The sequence below is a fragment of the Hypanus sabinus genome, chromosome 12 (genome assembly GCF_030144855.1).
Source record: "Hypanus sabinus isolate sHypSab1 chromosome 12, sHypSab1.hap1, whole genome shotgun sequence".
Taxonomy (NCBI): domain Eukaryota; kingdom Metazoa; phylum Chordata; class Chondrichthyes; order Myliobatiformes; family Dasyatidae; genus Hypanus; species Hypanus sabinus.
Genome location: NC_082717.1, coordinates 40,663,501 through 40,686,163, shown reverse-complemented (window position 1 = coordinate 40,686,163; position 22,663 = coordinate 40,663,501). Strand labels below are relative to the sequence as shown.

At 42.3% G+C, this 22,663-nt stretch overlaps 1 protein-coding gene across 3 annotated transcripts in view; it reads right to left on the bottom strand.

Annotated features, from left to right (window-relative positions):
- LOC132402806 (creatine kinase M-type-like) overlaps nucleotides 1–22,663 on the bottom strand; it is a 34,888-nt gene that overhangs the window by 4,317 nt on the left and 7,908 nt on the right. For all 3 annotated transcript variants that reach the window (XM_059985813.1, XM_059985811.1, XM_059985812.1), the window contains exons 5-6: nucleotides 18,923–19,055; nucleotides 3,732–3,903 (exon numbers count right to left, since the gene is read on the bottom strand). In XM_059985813.1, coding sequence (XP_059841796.1) covers nucleotides 3,732–3,903; nucleotides 18,923–19,055 — 305 coding nt within the window. The remainder of the gene's footprint in view (nucleotides 1–3,731; nucleotides 3,904–18,922; nucleotides 19,056–22,663) is intronic.

The following is a 22,663-nucleotide window of genomic DNA, read 5'->3' as shown; positions in this document are numbered from 1 at the left end:
TTGCAGTCAACAGGATGAATTGCAACGTTAAAAGGTAGACAAAATTGAAAAAGGTGAATACAGGATTTGAATGTGTGCAGTATACAGAACAAGATGAACTTGCAGCACAGTTGCAGATTGGCAGGTGTGAAGTAGACATAACTGAATTGTGGCTGAGAGATGCTTACATGTTCAGTGTCCAAGGATACACATTATATTTCAAGGACAGGCAGGAAGACGGGGTAGTGTTGCTATGATGGTTAAAAAATGAAATCAAATCCTTAGAAAAATATGACAAAGGGTTGGAAGGTGTTGAATCATTGTGGATAGAGCTAAGGAACTGCAAGGGTAAAAAGACCCTGATGGAAGTTGTACACAGTCCCCCAAACAGTAGTAAGGATGTGGCCTACAAATTACAACGGGAGATAGAAAATGTGGGCCAATAGGGCAAAATTACAATAGCCACGCAGGTAGATTGGGAAAATCAGGTTGGTGCTGGATTCCAGGAGGGGGAGTTTTTAAAATGCCTATGTGGTTGAGCCCACTAGATGATCAGTTATTCTGGATTGGGTGTTGTGCAATGAACCTGAATTGATTAGAGTCCTTAAGTTAAAGAAGCCTTAGGGGCAAGTGATATGAAATCATCTTGAAATTTGAGAATAAGAAGCTAAAGTCAGATATATCAGTATTACAGTGGAATAAAGGGAATTACAGAGGCACTAGATAGGATCTGGACAAAATTGATTGGAAAAGAACACTGGCAGGGATGACAATAAAGCAGCAACGGCTGAAATTTCTGGCAGCAATTTGGAAGGCACTGAATATATGGATCCCAAAGAGGAATTAGTATTCTAAAGGAAAGGTGACACCACAGTGGCTAACAAAGGAAGTCAAAGTAAAAGCTGAAGAGAGGGCATATAATGGAGCAAAAGTTAATGGGAAGCTAAAGGATTGGAAAGCTTTTAAAAGCCAACAGAAGCAAGTTTAAAAAGTCATTAAAAAGGTAAAGGTGGAATACAAAAATAAGCTAGCCAACAATATTAAAGAGGATACCAGAAGTTACTTGAGGCCTAAAGGTAAATAAGTCACCTGGACCAGATAGTGTACACCCCAGAGTTCTGAAAGAAGTTGCTGAAGAGATTGTGGAGGCATTTAGTAATGATCTTTCTAGAATCACTAAATTCTGGAATGGTTGCAGAAGACTGGGAAAATTGCAAATGTCACTCCACTCTTCAGAACGGGAGAGGCAAAAGAAAGGAAATTATAGGCAAGTTAGTCTGACCTCTTTGGCAAGATGTTGGAGTCTCAGGGTACTTGGAGAGCATGATAAAACAGGCCATTGTCAGCATAGCTTTCTCAAGGGAAAGTCTTGCCTGACAAATCTGTTGGAATTCTTTGAAGAAATAACAAGCATTGATAAAGGTAGAGCAGTAGATGTAGTGTACATGGATTTCAGCAAGTCATTTGATAAGGGACCCTATGCAAGGCTTATTGAGAAAGTAAGGAGGCATGGGATCTGAGGGGACTTTGCTTTGTGGATACAGAATTGGCTTACCCATAGAAGGCAAAGAGTGGTTGTAGATGGGTCATATTCTGCAAGGAGGTCGGTCACCAGTGGTGTGCCTCAGGGATCTGTTCTGGGTCCCCTACTCTGATTTTTATAAATGATCTGGATGAGGAAGTGGAAGGATGGGTTAGTAAATTTGCTGATGACGCAGAGGTTGGGTGTCTTGTGGATAGTGTGGAGGGCTGTCAGAGGTTACAGCGGGACATTGATAGGATGCAAAACTGGGCTGAGAAGTGGCAGATGGAGTTCAACCCAGATAAGTGTAAGGTGGTTCATTTTGGTAGGTTAAATATGATGGCAGAATATAGTATTAATGGCAAGATTCTTGGCAGTGTGGAGTATCAGAGGGATCTTGGGGTCCAAGTCCATTGGACACTCAAAGCTGCTGCACAGGTTGACTTTGTGGTTAAGAAGGCATACAGTGCATTGGCCTTCATCAATCGTGGGAAGAGCTGAGAGGTAATGTTGCAGCTATATAGGACCCTGGTCAGACCCCACTTGGAGGACTGTGCTCAGTTCTGGTTTCCTCACTACGGGAAGGACGTGGAAACCATAGGGTGCAGAGGAGATTTACAAGGATGTTGCCTGGATTGGGGAACATGCCTTATGAGAATAGGTTGAGTGAATTCTACCTTTTTTCCTTGGAGTGACAGAGGATGAGAGGTGACCTGATTGAAGTGTATAAGATAATGAGAGTCATTGTTCATATGGATAGTCAGAGGCTTTTTCCTAGGGCTGAAATGGCTAGCACCAGAGGACACAGTTTTAAGGTGCTTGGAAGTAGGTTCGGAGGAGAAGTCAGGGGTAAGTTTTTTTACTCAGAGTGGTGAGTGCATGGAATGGGCTGCCAGCGACGATGGTGGAGGCGGATACGATGGGGTTTTTTTTTTAAGAGATTCCCGGATAGGTACATGGAGCTTAGAAAAAGAGGGCAATAGGTAACCCTAGGTAATAAGACATGTTCAGCACAGCTTTGTGGGCCAAAGGGCCTGTATTGTGCTGTAGGTTTTCGGTTTCTATAATAGACAGTGGATGTTGTGTGCTTGGATTTTCAGAAGATCTGTGACAAGGTGCCATATATAAGATTGCTTAAGCTATGAGCCTGGTGTTACAGGAAAGATTCTAGCATGGATAAAGCAGCGGCTGATTAGCTGGAGGCAAAGAGTGGGAATAATGGGAGTCTTTTCTGTGGAATTCTTTGCCCCGGGCAACTATGGAGGCCAAGTCTATATATATATATTCATTCTTGATTGGACAGGGCATGAAGGGATATGGGGAGATTGGGGGCCCAAGAGGAAAATTGGCTCAGTCGTGATCAAATGGCAGATCAGACTTGATACGCCAAATGGCTTAATTCCACTCCTATATCTTATGCTCTTAAACATAATTTGGTTCTTAATTGGATGGATAATAGTGTGAGTAGTTTAGAATGTAAGCAACAGTCTTGAGAAGCCACGGAAGCCAACAACTCAATACTTTGCCAAGTATAATAGCATCATTGTTAATCTATTATCCCCAGCTACCAATCATAATACTAATTAGATCGCATACTTAGGTTTTTAATAAAATTAATGTTATTATCACAGTAACATTCAACTTTATACCAATAAAATCATTTGATTCAAGAAAAATCAGAAATTCTTTACGTATTGTGAAAGCAATAACTATAAAGTTTTGAACATTGCATGTTGGAGAAATTATAAGGAATTATAACAATTTAACACACCCTACTCACACAAATTTATATTTATTTACCCCAAAAAGAGCCAAGCTGCATAAGCTATTCTGCGTTTTCTATTTCTCCTGGGTTTCCTAGTGACAACGGTCAAGCTGGTTGCTGGGCAAACTACCCATTGGATTTCTCCAAGCTGTGCTGCTAGTTGATTATAGTCTAATGCTAAACCTCCTTTTGATCCTTTTGTTCCCCGTATTTCATTTAAGTTGCCACTAGGTCACTAAATCAATTGTTCTCCTTCCCAGCCTTTAATACTCTATTCCAAAGATGCTCACCAGGTTGAAAAGCTGTAAGTATATTTAAAATAGATGTGAAATGTCAATGTGTAAGAGGAATTCGATAAATGGCTCAAAAACATAGGGAAACTTATTCAGAAGTGTCATTGTTTATCAATCAATTGAGATCACTGACTATTTAGCAAACATGCTGGATTTTAAAAGGTACACCTACCAGACTCCCCGTGCATCTGGCCAATCTCTGGCCATTCCAGATGAAAGCATCTTTGGAGTAACAATATAATCAGTAAGAATTCCAGCATCAGTCAGACTCCGATGGTCTTCTTCACTCAAGTTCTTCAATGAGTGATAAGTGCCCTTAAATTCATCATTCAGTCCATTGAGGGCTACGGATGATAGATTTGATCAAAGTTGATGGAAAGAGACATAGTCAGGATAGCTTCAATTGGAAAAGCAGATTTTTTTAAATGCTTTTATATTCCACTCGGTACTCAGTCCCTGGCTTTCTCTCACACAAATTGATGAATTATGCAGGAAATGGTAAAGATTAACAATGTGGTGGCAGTTAGGAAGAAAATTTTAAACCACAGCAAGATACAGAGTCTGGTCAGCAGGGCAGATAAAGGGCAAATAAAATTTAATCTATTCACTCTGAGATGTTCAACAAGGCAATGGAATATATGATGAAAGTCCTGACATTGTATTCTATGAAGAAACAAGGAGAAAGTATACATCCAAAATACTGGAGGAACTCAGCAGGCTAGGCAGCATCTATGGAAAAGGGTACAGTCGATGTTTTGGGCCAAAGCCCTTCAGCAGGATTGAGTGGGTTTCCTGCATCTGCAGATTTTCTCTTGTTTGTGAATATGTACATCCATAGATCTCGAAAGGTCAATAAGGAGATGTAAAAACAAATGGGATGATTTCTTTTATTGGCCATGATAGAATTTATGAGCAGGAAGGGTTTGCAAAAACTATACATTGCTAGTTAGGCCACAGCTTCAGCATGAACACAGCTTTGATCACATTACAGGGAAGATATGATTACAGTAGAGAAGGCATAGAAGTGATTTATGAGGACATTAAACTACCTGACAAATAGTAGCAATGGGTAAATATTAAATAAACTAGGGTTATTTTCTTTAGAAAAAGAGACAAAGACAAATCAATCAAGTTAAGGAAAGGACCTGCAAAGAGTAAATTGGAAGAACTCACCTCCCTTACTGGGGTTAAAATTGGGCAACAAAGATTTAAAGTGATTTGCAGAAGTATTAGGATTTGATTAACGTGGATAGGGCCAAACATGGGCAAGTAGGACTAGTTGGATGGGAATCTTCCTCAGCGTGAACCAAGAGGCCTGCTTCCACACTGTATGACAAGACAAGGTAAGAGAGAAATTATTGCACCCTGTGCATAGGAGACTGGGGTTCACTGCCTGAAAGGGTGGCAGAAACAGTAAACCTCATCACATTTAAAAATAACTTGTACACGTACTTGAAGAGCTGTGGCCTGAATAGCCGCATACTATATGTTAAAAGGATTAGTTCAATGCTGTTTTTTTTTACCAAGGTGGAGACGAGTCTTCCTTCTATGTTGTAAATTTGCCATGGTCCAGTAAAGTTATAAATCAATCATTTAATTACATTCTAAACAGAGAAACATCTGGTATTTTCTATGGGCTGACACCTTTAAACTCAAATGACACAATAATTTCATTTCTGAATAAAATAATTTGGAATACTCTCATAAAACAGCTAATACATTCTCTATTCCACACCCTCGGGTCAACCCCATATACATCTGTAGAATTAACCTAGACCATGTTGTAGCTGCTTTCCAGTCCCATGTTCATTGATTGTAGTTCAAGATCAAAGGAACTGCTGGCGGACATTCACTTAATTGAGGCTCTGCCCTGAGGCTGGTATCTACTTAGTAGCAACAGCAAAGATAAGAGCGTAATGTACAAACTGTAGAAGTGGAACGCTCCCCACTGCTATTCAGCTGTCAGGGAAGAGCTGGACTCTGCAGGAAACTGGCAACTTCCCAGCTTCTTCCCTTTCTAATAAATGCATTTCAAAGTCTCCTAAAGTAAGTCACAAAGAAACCACAGGGACTTGAACAAAAATATCAATGCTCATAGGGAAGTCAAAGCCATTCAGTTGAAATGCAAATTCTTTTACACTTTGGCAAAATGTACAAATCTAAAACAAAAACTGTTAATTATAAATATAAAACTACAAAGGACAGTACTCTGGGGAAAAGTAGTGAAACAGACAAAATTGTTAGGTGACAGCCAAGTAGCTTTTTAGCCAGTAGGCAATGTGAAGACACCATATTGGGAATTCAGGTTTAAACTGTCAAATATTGGAAACAGTTGCATTAAAAAAGGCTGCATGGCAGTCAGCACATTTTTAAATATTCAGAGCAACAATAGACATGATTAGCAGTAATAAATATCTATAAACTTAAAAGCAATCATTGATAGATTAGTCAAATTGTCAAATTCATCACTTGGATAGAATGGTGGTCAGTTGCCAACTTTTAAGATCGACCACCTTATTCTGACTTCCAATAAAAATAGTTTGCTCCTCAGTCATAAGATATTGTATAGAAAGATTATGTCTGGAAAATTTGAGCAGAGCATAGAATGAACTGAAATGGTAACAGTGCAAGGTAGAAACAGAAAAAAACTAATACTACTAACTAAGTGGGTAATCTGAATAGCCTCTGACTTAATGGTATGAATATTGATTTCTCCCTCCCCTCTTCTTCTATTTCTCACTCTGGCCTCTTACTCTTCTCACCTGCCTATCACCTCCACCTGGATCCCCTTCTCCTATAGTCCACTCTCCTCAGTTTCCTTCCTCTCCAGCCCTTAACCTTCCCCACCTAACACACACAAAGTGCAGGAGAAACTCAGCAGGCCAGGCCACATCTATGGAAAAGACTAAATGATCAACATTTCGGACTGAGTCCCTTCATCAGGAACTCTGCAGGTCAGGCAACATCTGTGGAAATTACTGTTGACATTTCAGTGATGAAGTGTTTCAGCTCAGAACATCAGCTGCTTACTGATGAAGGATCTCAGCCCAAAACATCAACTGTTCATTCATTTCCATGGATGCTGCCTGAGCTGCTCAGCATTTTGTGTGTGTTGATTTGGATTTCCAGTATCTGCAGACTTTGTAGTGTTTATGATTTACTACTAACAATAATTTAGTCAAAAAGGTAACCTGAAAACAGAATGGAGAATATACAAATTTTAGCAAGAATGGAGAGAGCAGTTTTGGGCTCTTTTCTATTAGAAAGACGTTGACATAATAAAAACAGTACACCACAGAATAAAAAGGATGCTCTCTGATAGGAGTAAATGCAAGCATAAAACTTGTAAAATTGAAGCACTCATTATTCAACAGGAGAGAATAAACAAGAATTTAAAAATATTTATGCTTCAGAGGGAATGGGCTTGAATAGATGGAGCAAATGGCTAAAAGATTTGGAATGAGAACATAGATATAATATTACATCTATGAGATCTAGAACAATAACAGGAGAACTGTGCTTTTGCACACACATTTGCAAGGCCATTTTGAGGCTCCTGATTGAATTAGAAACCACATAGCAATATATTTGATAGTAAAGAGTGCAAATAGATACAGGAAAAATATGGGTATGTGGAATTAGGACTACGACTTGTGAGAACGTTGAATATAAACATGGACTGTTCAGATCAATAGGCTGAATCCACGTTCTACTTGTAATATACTTAATTGTATTAATGAACACCAGATGAAGAGAGGAATCACTGGTAGATGAAGCAACGGGAAAAAGTAAAAGAGACACCACACAGGGCAAGACTTCTGAATGCATTAAATGCAAGAGGTTTGATGAGGCGGATTGCCTGGAGACTAACTGTTACATGAGATAATACTAATACAGTGAAATATTCTATTATTAAAAAAGAAAGATAGGATGTGCTAGTGAAAGGATTAAAGATCAAAAACTGGACTTGTTTTGATGTGATATGAATTTTTTTTGAACAGTGCATGGTCTTGATGAAAATCGGTGAGTGCAGGAAAGTCCTTTTCTGGTAATTTTCTGGCCAAAAATAAAATGATCTAGTGCTTTCCTGGCGTATGTGACAAATAAACTCTTCTCAGGTTTCCAGCTTGGTATAGGTATCAATTATAACCAATGTTTCGATGACAAACTCTATCATCTTCATCAGGGATGATACCTGGGCATGTCTAAGTCCTGTGGTATTTATACCCCTATAGTCCAGCCCTCTGATTGGATAGTCATCATCCAATCAGTTTTCTGCTCTCCCACTTTGTTTACAATCAGATTCCAGTTTTTAGAGTGAAATCTTAATCTTTGTTAAAATGGTTGCCCTCCCCCCCCCCCCCCAATTCCTGGACATTCTAATACAACGGTAACTGGACGGTAGCTTCATGCATGACATCTATCGAAACCCAGTCACACGGATGTACCTTAACAATAAAAGCCACCATCATGCCTCCTAATGTGTGGTTTGTTCTACTTCAATTAACCATGCAAAAGCTAGTTCGGACCCGGAGAATCTCCCCGAGGAAATAAGACAATTATGCACAATGTTCCTACAGAATGGCTACAAGGTGAATGAAATCAAACGGGCTCTAAAAGGCCAACAGGTAAACCAGGAAACCTAACAACGAGGAGGAACCATCACTACCACCCCTCTTCCCTATGTTTCAATGGTTTCTGGAAGGATCACCAGAATCCTGAAGAAATACCAGATTAATACTATCTACAAACCTGTTTAAGAAAAAACCTCAAATCACAGCTTATGCAGATCAAAGATGACCTAGGACTCTGGTCAGCTGGCATTTACCAGATTCCCTGTGAATGTGAAGCAGCGTATACTGGCCAGATGGGATGCACGGTGGAAACCTGCATTAAGGAGCAGAGGAAGTGTATCTATTTGGGTTACCCGGAGAAATCGGTGGTAGAAGAACATTGCATTCACACCGGCCATAGGATTGACTTTGACAGCACAAAACTACTGTGTCGCGCCAAAGGCTTTTGGGACCGCCTGGTAAAGGAAATTATTGAAATGAAGCTAGAGGTAAAGAATTTCAACAAAGATGAAGGTCTTGCTCTAGGTAAGAGCTGGAATTTGATTATACATCACAATTTAGAACATAGAACACATTACAGGCCATTCAGCCCAAAATGGTGTGCTGACCTATTAACCTACTCTGAGATCAGTCTTGCCCTTCCATCACACATAGGCACATTGATGGAGGGCTAGCCAAGTGTCTCATAAATGACCCTAATGTATCTGCCTCTACCACTATGCCGCAGCATATTTCATGCACTCACCACCCTACGTGCAAAGAAATTTACCTCTGGCATACGCCCTATACTCCATTCTCATTAAAATTATGCCCTCTCATATTAGCCATTTCTGCCCTGGGAAAAACATTCTAGTTGTCCATTCAACCTGTCCCTCTTATCAGCTTGTACACCTCTATCAAATAATCTCATCCTTTGCTCTAAAGAGAAAAATTCTAGCTCACTCAGCCTATCCTCAAAAGACATGCTCTCCAATCCAGGCAGCATCCTTACAAATCTCCTCTACACCTTCTCTGAAACTTCCACCACCTTTCTATAATGAGGTGACCAAAACTGAACACAACGGTTGAAATGTGGTTTATCCAACTACAGTTTTGTAGAGCTGCAACATTACCTCTCAGCTCTTGAATTCAGTCCCCCAACTAATGAAGGCCATCATGTTTTACATGTTCTTAACCACCCTGTCAACTTGCACAGCAACTGTGAAGAACCTAGAGCCTTGGACCCCAAGATAGAATATTCTCCATCTGCTTCTACCCTCTGCCATCTGTGGGCAAGCCAATTCTGAATCCAAGCAGCCAAGCTTCCCTGGATCCCATGCCTCCTGACTTTGTGAATGAGCCTACCATGGAGAAACTTGTCAATTTAGTAGACAGAGAAACTTGATAATTTAGTAAACATATGTGAAAGGAAGAAATCTATAATTCAAAATTGTTATAAGACCATAAAATATATGAGCAGAATCAGGCTATTTGGCCCATTGGGTCTTCTCCACCATTTCATCATGGCTGATCCAATTTTCCTCTCAGTCCCAATCTTCTGCCTTCTCTCCGTATCCCTTCATGCCCTGACCAATAAAGAATCTATCAACCTCTGCCTTAAATATACGTAAAGACATAGCCTCCACATCTTCCTGTGGCCAAGAATTTCACAGATTCACCACTCTCTGGCTTGTTACGAATGTGACGCAACTCTGAGGGGCCGAAGGGTACAAAGTCACCCCCTCCTTTTTGAGAATTGCAAGATCGCTATTAATTCGGGTCTGGGACCCAGGAAATGAGAGAGACATCTCCAGAATCCACAAGGTTTGGAATGTGTCCTGGCCTCAGAAAAAAAAGCCACTGATAACAGCCATTGTCTCTTGGAGACGGAATTGTGTATTGAGTACTGTACTATTCATTGAAGCCCCTCAGGGGACGACCAGAGTGGGCTGGTTGAGGGATTGCATCATTCCAACCTGATTGACATCTGAGACCCCGTGAGTAAGGATAAAAGAGGGTCTGGGGAACAACCCCTTTAGACGCACCAGGAGAAACGCTAGAAATCCCGTGACAGCGTTTAATAGCGACAGCCGGTGGGGGCTCGTGTGCATCTTTCCCTTGCCTGGGATTGGCAGGCTCACCATGGAAGAACGGCTTTAGCAAAAGGAGAGGCCACAAGTGAACGGCCGCAGCAACAAGACTCCGATGGATCGAAATCATAAAAGGAAAAGCCGGCAAGTTTTTCTCCAAATTCTCTCTCTCTCTTTCTCCAACCATTGCAAACCCAGTGGTCCCCAAAGGCTGCAGCCTGCATGAACTGAGTGAACTTTATATTTCCATCGGACAATACATTATCCCCTAGACAACAATAGAGCTTACTTCTTATTAATTATTATTATACCCGCACTTTTAGATTTAGTATTGACGATGTATATTATCTGTATGTTTGCATTGATATTATTTTTGTGTATTCTTACTAATAAATACTGTTAAAAATCTTATCATCAGACTTCAACGGACCTCTCTGTCTTTGCTGGTAAGTGACCCAGTTACGGGGTTCATAACAAAGTGGGGGCCTCGTCTCGAGATTTGATACCAAATTGGAGGGCCAGTGAATCGGGCTTTTAAGTCCAAACATGGGTCTGGTTGCGTGGGTAACCAGACGGGAAACCAGCAAAGATGGACGTGGATGAATTTATAGAAAACCCGACTCTGGAGGCACTAGAGGTGGCCATAAAGTCGGACTTGATAAATATTGCGAAAGGACTAAATCTCACAGAGGTGAGGTTGTCGATGAAAAAGCAGGACGTGCAGAGGGCCATAACTCAGTATTATATTGTGAAGAATGTGTTTTCGGCTGAGGTATTGAAAAATATCCCTGAAAAGGTACCAGCTAGTGGGACGGCTCAGTTAGAGTTGGAGAAATTAAGGTTGGAACATGAAATTAAGTTAAAACAGCTGGAAGCAGCTGAAAAAGAGAAGGAAAGGGCCGAAGAAGAGGAGAGAGCTGAAAAGGAGAAACAGAGGCAACATGACTTGGACATGGAAAAGTTAAGGCAAGAGCGAAGAGCTCAAGGGCCAGACCGAGAGGAGAGGTTTAATGTTAGTCGGGAGTTTAGGTTAGTACCTCCGTTCGAGGAGACGGATGTTGATAGTTATTTCCTGCATTTTGAAAAGGTGGCAGTGAGTCAGAAGTGGCCCAGAGATCAGTGGGTGGCGTTGTTACAAAGCGTGTTAAAAGGGAAGGCACAACGGGCATATGCGGCATTGTCCATGGAGGTGGAGGAGTCTGAGAATTATGAGGGAGTAAAGGAGGCCATTCTTCAGACCTATGAATTGGTACCTGAAGCATATAGACAAAAGTTCAGAAATTTAAAGAAAGGGTGGAATCAGACGTATGCATAGTTTGCCTATGAGAAGGGTGTCGATGGTGGAAGAAGATTTTTGGCGTCTCAAGGAGTTAATTCTGATTGAGGAATTTAAAGGTTGTGTTTCGGATGATATCCAGATGTATTTGAAAGAGAAGCCGAATAAGTCCATCTCCGAATTTGCTAGGTTCGCAGATGAATAAGCCCTAACCCACAAGACAAAGTTTTCCTCGAATAAAAGTTACCAGAGAGACCATGGGAATGGTAAAGAAAGCACGCCGGCTGAGGCAGAGATCCAGCCGGGAGCTAGTGGTAAAATTGAGGAGGAGGAAAGGCAAGACGGCAGGAGAGGTCCTGGCTTGACCTGTTTTAATTGTGGAAAAGTGGGTCATATTGCATCTAAGTGCCTTGCTCCAAGGAAGAAGACAGGAAAATGGAAAGCAGCAGTCCCTACAGGATGTATTGTGGTGATCAGTAAATCGACGAGAAAGCCCCAGGTAGACAGAATATGAGAGGGGTCTGAGAAATGTATTTCAAAAGGAACCGTGTCTGTGAAAGAGGGAGACACACCAGTTCCAGTGCGGATCTGGAGAGACATGGGAGCTGAACTGTCATTGATTCGCAGTACGGTGCTAGATTTTGGTCCTCAGACTGGAGAGGTAGCTTTGAGAGGCATAGGAAAAAGGGACAGAAGCGGTGCCTTCGCATAGGATCATTATAAATTGTGAGCTGGTATCTGGACCAGTTGAAATAGGGGTGCGATCAGAATTTCCGAGAACTGATGTAGACATCCTTCTGGGTAACAATTTAGCTGGTGGTGATGTTTGGTCAGCCATGGAGCTGCCGAGCCAGCCTGTAAGTGTTGAGGACCCACCCCTAGATTCAAAGATCTATCCCGCATGCACGATCACTCACAGCATGTCGGAAAAGGCAGCTGAGAAAGAGACCAGTTTAAATCAGGCCAGTATCGATTTGGCCAAGACATTTTTACCGACCTTGTACCAAGAGGAGTTGTAGGGTGGTAAAATGGAGAATAGGAAAGTGAAAGAGAATAAGGGAGAGGGGGTAGACCTGCCCTTAGCCAGAAGGAAATTTATAGAGGCACGGAGTAAAGATGAGAGATAAGGCTGTTAAAAGGTCCAGGGTTGGACATGGATGATCTGTCTGGTTTGGCAGAACTGTTTGAAGAAGTTGAAAATTTTAAATGTGTTCCCAATAATGAAATGAGGGCAGTCCTAGATGAAAAGGATGCCATTATCTTGAAGAAGTCTGCTGGGTTCACAGGTGAGGTTGTTTCAGCCCGCGGGGTTGAGTTTACTCCGGAAGGGAGTTGCCCAGAGAGTAACTGGGAGGATCAGGGGAACTTAGAATTTGAAAAGGGGACGGGTATTGAAAGCCTGGAAGAGGCAGATGTCCCATTTGACTGTGTTCAAAATGTGGATGCACGTGGTACTGAACCTAGTAATGGAGCTCAGAAAAAGTCTAAGGTATTTGATTCAGTTGAAAAGGGATGCAGTCCTTGTGGGTCAGATGGACTTGGTTCAGTGAAGAAAGGGTTAACTGTGGTACTAGTGGGAAGCGAGAATTCCCAGTTGTTTGTGTTCGAAGGTGTGTTAAAAGTTAGTGAGGAGATAAAAGGTGGTGAGGTGAATATTATTATTGAAGGAAAGGGGAAAAGTGTAGTTCCTAAATTGAATGAAGAAAATTTAAAGTCTGGATTGATGTCAGAAGCAGCAACCAGGCTACAGAGACAATGGCTTGGTAACACGGTGCCTGCGGATCAATTACAGGAATGTAAAGGTGCCCCACACGCTGTTGTTACTCAAGAGAGTGCTGTGAAGAGGCAGAAGGGTTCTGAAGATAAAACTAACAACTTGCTTAAAATTAAAGAATTGGGTGGAAATTTGGAAAATGGTCTAAGTTTGGAACACATTGTTGCTAAAATAACTCCTATGAAAGGAGCATGCGAAAGCCTATTCCACACTAGTATGCAAGTTAACCGCATGGGAGTTAACTGGAAAAGGGGCGAGGGTTGACGGGATGTCATTTTAAATAACAGGATCTGGTGTTTTGACAAAGCATGTGATTAATAAAGACAACCACATGGAAGATTGACTGTTAAGTTTGAAAGTAACATAAAGATTAGTATTTGCATGAACTTTTGTAGTATACACATAAGCTAAGATCACAACTCTTTACTTTTTTGTTTGCTGAAGGAAAGGAATAAAAAAAATCGGTGGTTATTAACTTGGAGTCTGATGCTACAAGAATTTATTAAGGTACAAGATTTTAAGATATTAAAGGAAGTGACAAATGTAATCGCTAACTGTTTAGATGCTGAATTAAATGTATAACTGTATTACTCTGTAGTGAAAAAAAACCTCTTGTATTGTGTTAGATTCTGAAATCCTGTAAGACTCTGTATTAATTCATTTTTACCGGTGGTAAAAATCTTAGAAGGAAGGGGGTGTTACGAATGTGCTGCAACTCTGAGGGGCCGAAGGGTACAAAGTCGCACCCTCCTTTTTGAGAATCGCAAGATCGCTATTAATTCGGGTCTGGGACCCAGGAAATGAGAGAGAGACACGCAGAATCCACAAGGTTTGGAATGTGTCCTGGCCTCAGCGAAACAAAGCCACGGATAACGGCCATTATCTCTTGGAGACGGAATTGTGTATTGAGTACTGTACTATTCATTGAAACCCTCAGGGGACGACCAGAGTGGACTGGTTGAAGGATTGCATCATCCCAACCTGATTGACATCTGAGACCCCGTGAGTAAGGATAAAAGAGGGTCTGGGGAACAACCCCTTTAGACTCACCAGGAGAAACGCTAGAAATCCCGTGACAGTGTTTAATAGCAACAGCCGGTGGGGACTCGTGTGCGCCCTTCGCTTGCCTGGGATTGGCGGGCTCACCACAGAAGAACGGCTTTAGCTAAAGGAGAGGCCACAAGTGAACGGCCACATTAACGAGACTCCGACGGATCGAAATCATAAAAGGAAAGCCGGCAAGTTTTTCTCCAAATCTCCCTCTCCCCCTCCTTCTCCCTCTCCCTCTCCCTCTCTCTCCAACCATTGCAAACCCAGCGGTCCCCAAAGGCTGCAGCCTGCCTGAACTTTATATTTCCAATCGGACAATACATTATCCCCTAGACAACGATAGAGCTTATTTCTTATTGATTATTATTATACCCGCACTGTTAGACTTAGTATTGACGACGTATATTATCTGTATATTTGCATTGATATTTTTGTGTATTTTCACTAATAAATACTGTTAAAAATCGTATCATCAGACTTCAACGGACCTCTCTATCTTTGCTGGTAAGTGACCCAGTTATGGGCTTCATAACAGGCTAAAGAAATTCCTCATCTCCATCCTAAAAGGATGCCCCTATATTCTGAGGCTGTGTCCTCTGGTCTTAGATTCTTCCATCATAGGAAACATCCTCTCCACATCCATTCTATTAAAGGCCTTTCACCATTCAATAAGTTTCAACAAGGTCACCCCTCATTTGTCTGAATTCTAGTGAAAACAGGCCCAGAGCCATCAGATACTCTTCATATAACAAGCCATTCAATCCTGGAATCATTTTCATGAACTGCCTCTGAACCCTCTCCAGTTTCAGCACATACTTTCTAAGCTGCTCACAATAGTCCAAGTGAAGCCTCAGCACTGCTTTATAAAGTCTCAGCATTACATCCTTGCTTATATATTCTAATCCTCTTGAAATGAATGCTAACATCGCATTTGCCTTCCTCACTGCTGACTCAACCCGCAAATTAACCTTTAAGGAATCCTGCACAACGACTCCCAAGTCTCTTTGCACCTCAGTTTTTTGTATTTTCTCTCCATTTAGAAAATAATAAACCCTTTCATTTCTTCTACCAAAGTGCATGAACATACACTTCCCAACATCGTATTCTCCTAACCTGTCCAACTCGTTCTGTAGCCTACAACACACACAAAATGCTGGTGGAACACAGCAGGCCAGGCAGCATCTATAAGGAGAAGTACTGTTGACGTTTCAGGCCGAGACCCTTCGTCAGGACTAACTGAAAGGAAAGATAGTAAGAGATTTGGAAGTAGTGGGGGGAGGGGGAAATGTGAAATGATAGGAGAAGACCAGAGGAGGAGGGATGAAGCTGAGAGCTGGAAAGGTGATTGGCGAAAGTGATACAGAGCTGGAGAAGGGAAAGGATCATGGGACGGGAGGCCTCAGGAGAAAGAAAGTGGGGGGGGGGGGGGAAGCACCAGAGGGAGATGGAGAACAGGGAAACAACTAAATATGTCAGGGATGGGGTAAGAAGGGCAGGAGGGGCATTAACAGAAGTTAGAGAAGTCAATGTTCATGCCATCAGGTTGGAGGCTACCCAGCCGGTATATAAGGTGTTGTTCCTCCAACCTGAGTTTGGATTCTACTGTAGTGTCAAAATGAATCCAAACTCAGGTTGGAGGAACAACACCTTATATACCGGCTGGGTAGCCTCCAACCTGATGGCATGAACATTGACTTCTCTAACTTCTGTTAATGCCCCTCTTCCCCTTCTTACCCCATCCCTGACATATTTAGTTGTTTCCCTGTTCTCCATCTCCCTCTGGTGCTACCCCCCCCCCACCCCATTTCTTTCTCCCGAGGTCTCCCGTCCCATGATCCTTTCCCTTCTCCAGCTCTGTATCACTTTCGCCAATCACCTTTCCAGCTCTTAGCTTCATCCCACCCCTTCCGGTCTTCTCCTATCATTTCACGTTTCCCCCTCCCCCCACTACTTTCAAATCTCTTACTATCTTTCCTTTCAGTTAGACCTGACAAAGGGTCTCAGCCCGAAACGTCGACAGCGCTTCTCCTTATAGATGCTGCCTGGCCTGCTGTGTTCCACCAGCATTTGTGTGTGTTGTTTGAATTTCCAACATCTGCAGATTTCCTCATGTTTGCTCTTTCTGTAGCCTCTCTACTTCCTCAAAACTACCTGCCCCTCCACCTATTCTCATATCATCAGCAAGCTTTTCACCAAAGCTATCAATTCTATCATCCAATCATTGACATATAACTTATAAAGAATCAGTCCCAACACAGACCCCTGTGGAATACCATTAGTCACTGGCAGCCAGCCAGAAAAGTCTCCCTTTATCCTCTCTCTTTGCCTCCTGCCAGTCAGCCACTGTTTTATCCTTGCTGGAATATTTCCTATAATACCATGCTCTCGTAGTTTTAGTCTTGTTAGGCTGCCTCACTTATGACACCTTGTCAAAGACCTTCTGAGATTCCAAGTACACAACATCCACTGATTCTTCTTTGTCTATTCTGCTGTTACTTCTTCAAAGAATTCCAAAAAATTTGTCAGGCAAGGTTTTCCATTGAGGAAATCATGCTGACTACAGCCTATTTTATCCTGTGCCTCCAAGTACCCTGAGACTTCATCCTTAATAATTGACTCCATCATCTTCACTGAGGTCAGACTAACTGGCCTATAGTTTCCTTTCTACTGTTTCTCTCCCTTCCTGAAGAGTGGATAACTAAGATATGACCTACTTAAACTTTTTCATTCATTTGACAGAGGAAGCTTAAGATATATAAATATAAATATAATTACTATAAGTAAAAATACAAATGCCTTCTAACACCTAGTCCTCAGTGTATCCAAAAGAATTTCACAATCATTGTGTTAGTTGTTTTGAAACATAATCTTTATTCTATGTGGGTAAACACAGTAGCTAAATAGCATGCAGCTAATTCATGCAAGCATCTGGTCATACTGAAAACTAATAATTCTCTGCCATCTAATTGGATAGAAACTTTATTTAACTACAGAATGCTATAACAAGATGTGAACACAACACCAGGAATTAACTGCTTTTGGCAAAGTCTTCACTATAAGTAAATATAATTTCTGCAGATAAAGTCTCAAACAAAACAACTAAAAAGCATGAATTAATACAATTTAAAAATATAGGTTGAATAAATTTTGGCATCATTTGCATTTAAATGGATTTCATTTACTAACAATCTATTTTAATATGTTACATTACTTTCACGAGGGAAATAATTGCCAGATGAAACCAACAGATTATGCTAAAGCAGTTTCTCTTATTATGATGGGTTGAATAAGAACTCCAGCTCCGGACACCATTGTAGCTTCCTCAGTGTCAACAAGACAAAGGAGATGGATATCAACTTCAGGAGAACTCAAGTCACCCACACACCCTTTACACTGGAGGCAAGTTGGTGGAAACTGCGAGCAGTTTTACACTCCTGGGCGTGCACATCACACACAGCCTCTCATGGTTCCACAACACATCCTACACAGTCAGGAAAGTTCTACTTTCTGAGGTTACTGAAGAGAGCTGGACTATGCACATCTATATTCACTCGTGTCATTCTACAATGGAGAGCATCCTGACAAGCTGCATCTCTGCTTGGTACAGAAACTGCACTGCAAGTAAAAACTGCCCAATGTATCGCAAGCACTGGCCTACCCAACATCAAGGCCATATACTGTATACAGAAAAGGGCCAGTGACATCATGAAGGATGTTATCCAACCTACTCATAGACTGTTTGCCCCACACCCATTAGGGAGGAGGGTATGTAGCATCCACATCAGCACCACCAGACTCAAAGTCAGTTACTTTCCCCAAGCAGTAAGGCTGATCAACATTTCCACCCAATAACTCCACCACCACTTTATTATTTCCTGTCACCTTATGCCTAGTGTCACTTTACAGACATACAATCAATGTATATAAGCTATCTTATGTATTTATATTTACTGTGTTTTTTTAATTGTTATTACTGAGTTCTGTATTTTTGGGGTTTTTTTTGTGCTGGATCAGATCCAGAGTAACAATTATTTAATTCTCCTTTATGCCTGTGTACAAAAAAATGACATTAAACAATCTTGAATCTCGAGATCTGTTCAAAAACACAACAACTGATGACTTTAGAGAGTGTGATATTCAGACAGAACTTATTTGAAAATTGCGTTGTGACCTGCTAAGAGATTTTCTGTTCTGCTAAATTAGAGTAAAATGAAGACAATTTCTTAACTTCAAAAGTCAGTGATTATCTATATTCTTGCTTATAATGGTCCACCACTATTTTAGATTGTATGGTCACATGGGAACAAGTTAAACAATGATAGAGAATATTTCAGCAGCTTCCAACTACCTTTCAAATGACAACAGATAAAAATAGCACAGAAATACTCAAGTTATTTTAAGCTGACAGATCAACAAAGAACGTTTGCCCTTTCAGTTGGTTTGACTTGTATAACAGCTGTAATGTTTTCCCCCAAATGCCCACCAGATGGTGATGGAATTCTTTCCATAAGTACAATAATTTAGATTTTTTAAACTCCAGGAAGTATAAAAGATGGAATAAAGGGATTTTAAAGCTTTTTATAATTAGAACTGTGTCCAGCTTTAAACAGAAATAATCACCTGCAATTGCAAGCTTTTCCAGTGCACGTCTCTCCCCGCGGCTGCAGTGGGGTGGGAAACTGAAGTCGTCCACATTGCGTCCTGTGCTCACTCGGCACGCCAGCACATATTGTCCATCTAGATCATCTCCACCCTGCCAGGGAGAAAAGCGAGCTCGGTAAAGTAATCGTATTAACTAAATACTTAAAAAGGGTGCAGTAATTCAAATGCGCCTGAAACATATACAAAGTCGCGCCACGCTGCGGCATTGAGTATGCAAGTTTATCCCGGTGCTACTAATGCGAGATATTGCATTAGGATTTGCACGCTTCGATCACACGAGAGTGGAATGACTCCTGGAGTCCTGAAGACTCATTGAAGCTATTCAGCATTAATTGACAACGAGCCTGTCCTTCTTAAAGGGAAGACGAGCACTAAATCGGACCTCCTGTATTATTTTGATGCTGGCAGTTTGCTGGGAAAATAAAGGATGCCTACAAAAAAGAACATAAACACACTCCATTAACTCCCTTCTGCAAAACAAACAGAAAGGTGGTCAGAGAAATCAAAGATGCCAGTAATGTCCCAGAAGAGTTATGACTTCTTCCATCTGATTAGGAATAAATGCCACCTGCTAAAGGCCCCACTGCCGCAATCACTTCCACTTCAACATTACACATACCGTACCGAACATCGCACAACTTACACACCCTTTTCAGCTGGACAAACATGTAAATTTATCTCTCTGACACACACACACACACACACACACACACACACACACACACACACACACACACACACACACACACACACACACACACACACACACACACACACTCTTTCCTGCGTTGGCACAGCCTCCTGCACACATGCAGAGCTCGGTGACTTCATTAACTTTGCCTCCAACTTTCACCCTGCCCTCAAATTTACCTGGTCTATTTCTGACACCTCCCTCCCCTTTCTTGATCTTTCTGTCTCCATCTCTGTAGATGGCCTATCCACTGATGTCTATTATAAGCCTACAGACTCTCACAGCTACCTGGACTATTCCTCTTCCCACCCTGTCTCTTGCAAAAATGCTATCCCCTTCTCACAATTCCTCCGTCTCCGCTGCATCTGCTCTCAGGATGAGGCTTTTCATTCCAGGATGAAGGAGATGTCTTCCTTTTTTAAACTAAGGGGCTTCCCTTCTTCCACCATCAACCCTGCTCTCAAACGCATCTCTCCCATTTCCCTCACATCTGCCCTCACCCCATCCGCCCACCACCCCACTCGGGATAGTGTCCCCCTTGTCCTCACCTACCACCCCACCAGCCTCCGGATCCAACGTATAATTCGCCGTAACTTCCGCCACCTCCAATGGGATCCCACTACCAAGCACATCTTTCCCTCCCCACCTTTCTGCTTTCCACAGGGATCACTCCCTACATGACTCCCTTGACCATTCACCCCCCCCATCCCTTCCCACTAATCTCTTATCCTTGCAAGCGAAACAAGTGCTACACCTGCCCTTACACTTCCTCCCTCGCCACCATTCAGGGCCCCAGACGGTCCTTCCAGGTGAGGCGACACTTTACCTGTGAGTCGGCTGGTGTGGTATACTGCGTCCGGTGCTCCCAGTGTGGCCTTTTCTATATTGGTGAGACCAGACGCAGACTGGGAGACCGTTTCACTGAACACCTATGCTCTGTCCGCCAGAGAAAGCAGGATCTCCCAGTGGCCACACATTTTAATTCCACGTCCCATTCCCATTCTGATATGTCTATCCATGGCCTCCTCTACTGTCAAGATGAAGCCACACTCAAGTTGGAGGAACAACACGTTATATACCGGCTGGGTAGCCTCCAACCTGATGGCATGAACATTGACTTCTCTAACTTTCATTAATGCCCCTCCTCCCCTTCTTACCCCATCCTTGATATATTTAGTATTTTTCCCCCTCCTTTTTTTTTCTTTCTGCCCATCACTCTGCCTGGTCTCCATCTCCCTCTGGTGCTCCCCTCCCCCTTTCTTTCTCCCGAGGCCTCCCGTCCCATGATCCTTTCCCTTCTTCCAGCTCTGTATCCCTTTTGCCAATCACCTTTCCGGCTCTCAGCTTCACCCCACCCCCTCCAGTCTTCTCCTATCATTTTGCATTTTCCCCTCCCCCTCCTACTTTCAAATCTCTTACTATCTTTCAGTTAGTCCTGACGAAGGGTCTTGGCCGGAAACATCGACATTGCTTCTCCCTATAGATGCTGCCTGGCCTGCTGCGTTCCACCAGCATTTTGTGTGTGTTGCAGCAATCTTTCCTCTCTTACAGAAAACTACATACAGTAGCAGCTGATCTAGGTTTAGAGGTTGAGCTGTCTGGAGCGCACACAGGGTTCTGGTATTCATGATTTGTCCACTACAGAGTCTGTGGCTCATTGAAGAACAGTTAACATAAAGAGTGTAGTGTGCTTCCATCAACTTTTCTCCACATTTACGTTCTTCTCTTCTCATGAACTTCTGCCCTTCCCTACTGCCTCTGCCCATCAATGTGAACGCATCTTGTTGCCTTTCCTCATGTCAGAAATTTCAGGCAAAACCATCAGCTACAGCCCAGCAATGGAGTTGTCCCATTCCAAGGGGGAGGAAAAGGACGACACATCGGTCAATCTGACACTGCTATCCACCATCTCAGTTACCATGCATTACAGATGTTACTGAGTAGTTTAGCAGTAGGGTTTATGTCCAGAAAGCATGAAAACACTGCAGCCAGGCCCAGCGAACGGTCAGCTCCCCGGAGGTCTGATCATCCACCTCTGCATGACTCAGATGATAATTACAGTGAAGGAGCCTATGGAAGACCACTCATGAAACTGCTCAAGGAGATAACCTCCAGCATTGTCTCGCCTGCAAGAGGAGATTTTTGACAAAGTCCCAGATCAAAGATTAGTGTGCACATGGGCATAATCTACCAGCATGGGCAGAGAATTGGTCAGCAGAGAGGGAACAGAGTAGGAATATGTGGGTCTTTCTCAGCGTGAAAACATGATTAATGAGGCACCACAGAAATGAATGCTTGAGTCCCAGCTATTCACAATGTACATTGGTGATTTGTATGAAGGAATTAAGTGTAATATTTCTACATTTGACAACGACATGAAATCCAGTGGAACTGCAAATTGTAAGGAGCCTGCAAAAAGGTTTCAAGGTGCTGCAGGCAAGTTAAGTGACTGGGAAAGTATACGGAATCAATGGCAAAGAAGTAAAACTGAGAGAAAGTCTGGGAAATAAGGCACCGTGGTGTGCTTCTACATCGGTCACTGAAAGCAAACCTGCAGATCCAGTGAGTAGTTAAGAAGCCAAACGGTACTTTGACCTTCATTGCAAAAGAGGGAGCTGGTGAGATCACACCTTGATTGTTGTTTTCAGCAACACACACAAAATGCAGGAAGGACTCAGCAAGTCAGCAGCATCTATGGAGGGAAATAAACAGATGAGGTAAAGAGCTGAAGAAGAAATCTGACAGGAGAGGATAGTGGACCATGAATAAAAGGGAGGAGGATGGAAACCAGAGGGAGGTGATGGGCAGGTGAGAAGAGAAGGGGCAAGAGGAGAAACAGAGTAGGGAATGGGAAAAGACAGAAGGGGGAGTGAAGGGGGAAATTACTGGAAGTTGGAGAAATTAATGATCTTGCCATCAGGTAGGAGGCTACCAAGACAAAGTACAAGGTGTTACTCCTCCAACCTGAGTTTGGCCTTATTGTGTTGGTGGGGGCAATGGACAGATTC